The sequence below is a fragment of the Belonocnema kinseyi genome, chromosome 1, assembly GCF_010883055.1.
Source record: "Belonocnema kinseyi isolate 2016_QV_RU_SX_M_011 chromosome 1, B_treatae_v1, whole genome shotgun sequence".
NCBI classification, from domain to species: domain Eukaryota; kingdom Metazoa; phylum Arthropoda; class Insecta; order Hymenoptera; family Cynipidae; genus Belonocnema; species Belonocnema kinseyi.
This window is the reverse complement of record NC_046657.1, coordinates 107056484-107063654: the sequence shown is the minus strand read 5'-3', so window position 1 is coordinate 107063654 and position 7171 is coordinate 107056484. Positions and strand designations below refer to the sequence as shown.

The 7171-nt window shown below is 24.3% G+C and overlaps 1 protein-coding gene across 1 annotated transcript in view; it reads left to right on the top strand.

The window, feature by feature from the left end:
• Positions 1–6501, top strand: part of LOC117167533 (thioredoxin-2-like) — a 10624-nt gene extending 4123 nt beyond the window's left edge. Inside the window, exons 3-4 of the mRNA XM_033352539.1 lie at positions 2222–2335; positions 6205–6501. Of these exons, the coding sequence (XP_033208430.1) occupies positions 2222–2335; positions 6205–6267 (177 nt within the window). The 3' untranslated portion in view covers positions 6268–6501. The remainder of the gene's footprint in view (positions 1–2221; positions 2336–6204) is intronic.
• The last annotated feature ends 670 nt before the right edge of the window (positions 6502–7171 follow it).

Here is a 7171-nt window from a genome sequence, read left to right as displayed (position 1 = left end):
TTCCTTTCATTTTTTTATAAAGTAGTTTCCTGCTTCCTTCAAAGTCGTTTTGTATTTTTATCTCTTCTTCTGCTCTAATTGTATCTTTACTTTCTCTAACTATGATATACAACATTTTCTTTCTTATGGCGAGAAAATTTCGTTAAATTCAATTTGAATGATACAATTTGTCTATTTTCTTACAATTCTTTAAAATAAGCAGATTATTTTTGTATTTTTTGTTTAAAAATCAGCTATTTGGTTGAAAATTTTTTCATTTTGCTGAAACTGTCTTGTGGTAAAATGTAAATCTTTTTGGTGACTAATTCGCCTTTTTTGTTAAAAATTAATTTCTTTGGTCAAAAATTTAACTAGTAGATTGCAAATTCCTTTAAAAAATAAAAATTTGGTCGGTTTTGTTAAATATCAATCTTTTCCTTTATAAAATTAATCTTTTTGTTTGAAAATTCATTTCTTTAATTGAATTGTTTTTTTTATTGAAAATCAATTTTTTAAATGAAAATTTTATTATTCCATTTTTTGTCGAAAATTAATCCTTTTTGGCATACATCAATTTTCCTAGTTAAAAATTTAACTTTTTTGTTGACGATTCATCTATTTTGTTGAAAATTTATCTTTTTTTTGTAGTAACTTCATCTTTTGTGTTGATAATAATTCAACTATTTTGTTAATAATTTCTTTCCTTTTTATTGAAGATTCTTAATTTTCGTTAAAAATTAGTGTGTACTTAAAAACTTAATTATTCTTTTAAAGATTATATTTTTTTGGGAAATGAATTTTCTAACTGAAAATTTAACTTCCATGTTTGGTTCAACATTTATGTACTTGACATGAAAAGTATACTATTAGGTTGAAAGATCCAACAAAAATTTAAATATTTTTAGAAAATTAATAAACGTTAAAAATAATCTTTTTTATAAGAAAATTGATCTTTTTTTAGTTGAGATTTCATTCATTGGTTGGAAATTAGTTGTTTTTTTTTTAAATAAAAAATTAAATGCTTTTAACTACAAATTTATCTTTCATTTTTCGTTGAAATTTTCTTATAGAAATTTAACCCTTGTTGTAAGCACTATAGTTGAGTAACGAAGTATACACTCTGGGTTATCTTTACCCGACCAACTTCAACAGTTCATCTTTGTTCAGAATTGAACAGTTTTTCCGTCTTTTTTTTTGTTTTTACAGTAAAAGTCCTCAAAAATTGCATACTGCAGGTTTAAAAGTGATAAACATACAAAAAATATACATATTTTGTAATAAATAAAAACATCTGCAAAAGTTTTGTGAAAAAATCAAGTTTTTTCTAAATGGCAGTTGTTCACATAAAAATGAGGATAATAGGTGCAACTACTGATCAATGGAGATGTTAAAGGATTGAACTTTGAAAGTGTTGTTCCGGGTTTTCCAGATCGTTTACAAAACATATTTATTTAGGAATTCTAAAGTCAGAAAATTTTCGATTCCACGCGAATGAATCGTGGCAATGAATACTTAATTTATCGGAAAAAATTATTGACGTGAATTATTGAATTATTGATGATATGAAAAAATTCAGGAATAATGTATGATCATTTTCTCATTTGTTTTTGCAAACAAAAAATTTTATTTTCATAATTTTCTCGATTTCTATTGAGTTAACGATAACACATGACCACTTAGCGAGATGCGGAAAAGCCCACTTCGTTCTAATGCATGTATTTGTTTTGTAGAATTTCGAGCTCGTTATCTGAAAGTTGAGAATTTCATTAAAAACTAAAATATTTGGTTGAAAATTCATGTATTTTGTTTAAAATTATTTTTTTCTAGAAAATGAGTCTTTTTGGTTGAAAATTATTTTCGTTCATGGAAAATTAGTTATTTTTTATTTTGAAAATTAATCTTTGCTACTGAAAACTTAATTATTTCATTATTTTACGAAAAATTTACCTTTTTCGATATACATTTAATCTTCTTGATTCAAAATTCATCTGCTTGAAAATTCAACTATTTTGTTGAAAATGTGTTTTTGCTTGGTAAAGAAATTCATATTTTAATTTAAATTCATTTATTGGTTTTGGTTTTTTAAAATAAATTATGAAATTTAAATAATACAATAACACCTGTTGCAAAAATACAACTTTTGATTGATATTTGGCAATAAAGTTACTTCTGTTCATGTCAAATACAAATTTTACAAACCTATTTTTACAGAGAAGGATTCTATAACGATTGATTGTTTTAGGAATTCCCGGACGTTGTTTTCTTGAAGGTTGACGTTGACGAAAACGAGGACATCGCTACTGAATATGAAATTTCCAGTATGCCTACCTTCGTTTTCATCAAGAATTGCACAAAGGTAAAGAAAAGCAAGATTTAATTTATAGGTTGACTACTAGAAATTCTCATGTACGCCTGATTTCCAGAATTCAAAGAATTTTCTAGATTTAAAAGCATTCTTAAAAATTCAGACGAATTCTTCAAAAAATCAAACAATTGTTAAGAACTCGAAAAGTTTTCAAGAATATTTGGAACGAAATAAATATATATATTTATGTTTTTATATATTATTTAGCTTTAAATACCTTAACATCATGGAATATTGATTATTTTTCACGTCAGGCCTCGGATTGTGGAACATTTTTTACGTTTTCTGGAAAAATATTTCAAAATTCCACTAAAATATTTCAAATTCTTTTATTAAAAAAAAAAGAAAAAAAAATATAACTCTTTTTTGAAAACTAATATTTTTAATATACCAATAATGACCGACAAAAGCATAACGGGAAAATAAATGGTTCCAAATTGTAAATCTTCTTTGAAATTTAGTGATTATTATTTAAAATAACATGTAAATTCTATTATTTTAAACAAAATTCATTCGATTCAAATCTAAATTTTTGTTATATCAATTCAAGGTAAAACAAAACAACGTAACATAAATTTGTTTGAAAATTTGTGAATATTCTTTAAATTTTAGTAATTCTTGAGTAAAAATACTGGTTATTTGTGACGAAAAATACTAAAATAATATAGCATGAAATAGTTTCAGGGCGGCCGCTAGACCGGGAAATCGGGAATTTTTTAAGACCGGGATAGGACATTGAATTTTTTTTACCGGAAATTTGACAAATTTGTAGAAGAAAAATCTGTCCACGTTCGATTTTAACAGTTTTTAAATAATTAGTGGCATTTCTATGTATTTCAATTATGCTGTTATTTAGCTTACAATGCGTAATTCAAAATTTTGTAACTTTAAAAATTTTCTATTCAAAATTCTTATTTCTAAGCTTACATTTTTAATTTACAGAATTTTTAAATTCTTTCTTAAAGTCTGGAACAAATACAAAATAAAAGCCTATGATGTTGCAAATTTTGGTTAAAAAACATTTTTATTTAAAAAATAAATATATTTTTTCTAATTTATCTGTACTTTAAGTAATAAAAAATGAACAAAAACAAATTGACGAAAAGATTTTAAACCAGTTCAAAATTTAATGATTAACAGATTTTGACTTTTAAACTTAAACGGTTTCAATTTGAAAGTCCTAGTCATTAAACAAACGTGAACGTGTGACTGAAAGTTTATAAACTATTTTCAACTTAAAAATAACTTCAATAATAATATATTCTTAATTAAAGAATTTTATTAAATTTAAAATATTATTTCAGTCTAAATTATCCAATTTCTAACTCATTCAATTTGAAATTTTTAATTTAAGAAAAAGATTAATGATTGAATATTTAGCAATATTTGAATTTTTATTTAAGATAAGTAAATTGAAACCAAATATTTAAAAGTAAAGAATCTTTAACTCAATTGTTTGACATAGAAAACCTGGAAACGTTAAAATTTTGAAGAGCCTTTAAACTTTGAACGTTACAATTTTAATGGTTGTATTTGAAAAATGTTTAATTTGTAAGTGAAATTTTTAAATTTTGATGTATGTTTTACAAATGTACATTTGTAGGAAAAATTTGAGCAATTTTAAGAGATATTTAGGAATTTTAAAAAGATTAAATATTATCATGCAAATTTCATAAAGTTTCCTTAAAATCTTCTAGAATATTTTTTGAAAATTTTGTTTATATCTTTAAAAAAACTTTTTAAATTTTCTTTAAAAATAATTTTTCAAAATGAATAGTTATTTTTAATTTTCCTAAGAATCTTAAGAAAATGTTTTTATTCTTTTGAAGCCTTTCACAATTCTTGAAAAGAATCTAATTTTCTTTGTTTAAAATCTGCGAAAATCTACATTATGTTTCAAGTTTTACATTAAGTTTGAATCTTTAAAAAAATTTTGCCTAAAAATAATGATTATTCAATTGTTATTTATACATCCAAATTGTAAATAAATTTTCTAAAATTTGTAAGAGTTTCTGAAAATAATCGAAAAAATTCAATTCATTTTGAGATATTTAGTAGTCATGAAAAACTTTAAAAATAATTTTCAATTTAAAACAACTTTAGATTTCTCAAGATTTTGAAATAAAATTTTTAAGCTTTCCAAGGATGTTTAAACTATTTAAAAAGAAAATAACTGAATTTCTAATTTAAGAAGTGTTCAGTTACAATTTTTTCAATTATTCAATATTGGATGTTTCTAGCTCGAAATTCCTTGAAATTATATAATTTAAAAAATTTTAAAGTTCATTGATTGATTTTTTACTTTCAAGCATTGAAAATGATGGCATGGATGTATATTTTTTTATTTTTCAATTTTATACGCGTAAATTATTAGGCATTTGAATACAAAATTATTTAACTAAAAACTTGTAAATTTCAATTTTAGAAGTTCAAAATTTAACAGTTCAACTTTGAGTGCTTTCATTTGAAGCTCAGTTTTTATGGCCTCAAGTGGAGAATCATGTAGCTTTAGTGTTCCGTTTTTTTTTAATTTCATTGACGTGAAAAATTTTTGGGAATCGGGAAATGACCGGGAATTTATTTCGTCGATTAAAACGGCCACCCTCAGTTTTGAATTTTATATCTTCAAAATCTATTATAATTTTTGTTTAAAATAACCATTTCCATATGAAAAACGTTAATATACCCGCAAATTATTTTTTAAAATTTAATCTTTGATAGCTATATTAAAAACCGCTAGTTAATAAAAAATTGAACAAAACATTTTTAACCTTTTTAAAATCTTGTGTTATGTTAAAAAGGCCTTCTTCTGATATAAACGCCAATATGACGAAAAATCTGATCTAGAAAAAATTAAAAATACGAATTTCCGACTAAAACACTAACCAACGCAAAGTTGTTTAAAAATTCTAAATGTTTTTGAACCAATAACGATTTTTCCCAGCTCAGCCTAAAATTGTTAAAAAATTATGAACCTTCAAACTCTTATGACTTTGTTCAAAAAATGTCAGTCTTCGATAAAAAAACGCTACTAAAAGAGAAAAACGGAATTGGTTAAAAAAATGTTTCTTGGAAATATTGATCGTGATTTTTGTTTAAGTGTGCTAATTTTCAATGAAAAAAACTAACTCATCCTAAAAGATTTTGAAATTTTAAGTCTTCTTCGGAATCTTATGATTTTATATTAAAATTAGTTTTCATAAATACTAATTTTCATCCAGATGAATTCAAATGAATTCAAAGATTTCGCAACAATTTAACTGCATTTAGTTAAATTAAAATGAGAATCCAAAAAATTTAAGAAAATTCGATTGGCTTCGATCAAATGAAGTAGTTTTAACCCTTACTTGACACACACATCCGCTGTGTGTCGTACTTGACACACTGGGGTTTTAGTACCCAGCCGAAAAACTGTTATAAAAACTTAACGTTTCTGCATTTTGACCTGCAAATTTTTTCATCGCTTCTTTGGGTATCACTTTCCAAAAAATATTGGTGTCATAAAAAAAATTAATTTAATTACACCAAAAAAATATTTTTAAAAAAGTGGGTAAAATTGCATTTTTTTGCGAATAAAATCACAACTTCTCCAATTTTTGATAAAAATTGCTACATATTTAAGTGACTCTGCTTAAGAGTACACACAATTAACTTGGAAATATGCTGGGGTGTGTTGTACCCTAGTGTGTAAAGCAAGGGTTAAAACAATTAATTAAAGAGATTTAAAAAAACTTGAGAGTTCTTAGGAGTATTCACTTGAGTAAAGTCGAGTTCTTTTAAGTGGAGACAACTTGATCTGAATTCAAGGTAAATTTCGAAGAAAGAATAACTAATTTTCTTTATTTTATTTTAAATTTTAGGTGGATTCCTTTTCGGGAGCCAACTCCGACAAAATCAAGACGACCATTCTGAAACTTAAGTAGAAGAAACTTAAATAACACGATGTTTTTATTATTAATATAGGCATTCTGTGTAATGTTTTGTGACAATTTATTTCTAGACGTTAAAAGAATCATGTATTTTTTATCTGCTTGCCTTAAAAACAAGCTTCCGGTGTTAACTTCAGTGATGAAGAACTTAAATTTGCTATAGACTTTTCAGCAAGTTGCTCCTGATTATAATCGAATTTCAGAAATATATAATATAAATATTACATAGATTTGGTTCTATAATTATTCTTCATCACCATGATCCTTTTTGCAATTCATTATCTTAGGGCAGTCGAAAAAAATAATAAGGTAGAAATTCATAACTAATGATCAGTAAATGCTTTTATTTTTGAGGATATTAAAAAATTTACAGTTTAAAAATTTGAATCTATTCGCAATTTATTTATTAATATTTCTATTATTTTCTATTTATATCTGTTTATAATTTATTAATAAAAAAAGTGTACAATTAAAAATCAACTTTTATTTTCTCACAGATTCAATTACTTTGTAGAAAAGTCGTCTTTTTGGCCTGAAAATTCAACTCTGGCTAAAATTTGAACTACTTTGTTAAAAAAATGACTTAATTTGTTGTTAAAGATTCATAATTTTAGACGAAAATTCATGTATTTTCTTACAAATGTATGTTTTGGCTGAAGTTTCATCATTATGCCTGCAAATGTAATTATTTGTGTAAAAATTGTTGTGTTGGAAAATATTTTGTTTATAGTTTAAAAATTAATTTTTGTTTTTCTGAAAATTCAATTTCTTTGTAAAAAAATCGTCTTTTTTGCTTGACAATTCAACTATTTGGTTTCAGGGAATAATTTTGGTTGAAAATTAACATTTTTTTTGTTGAAAATTTAATTGTTTGGCTAAAAGTTGAACTGCTGTGTTA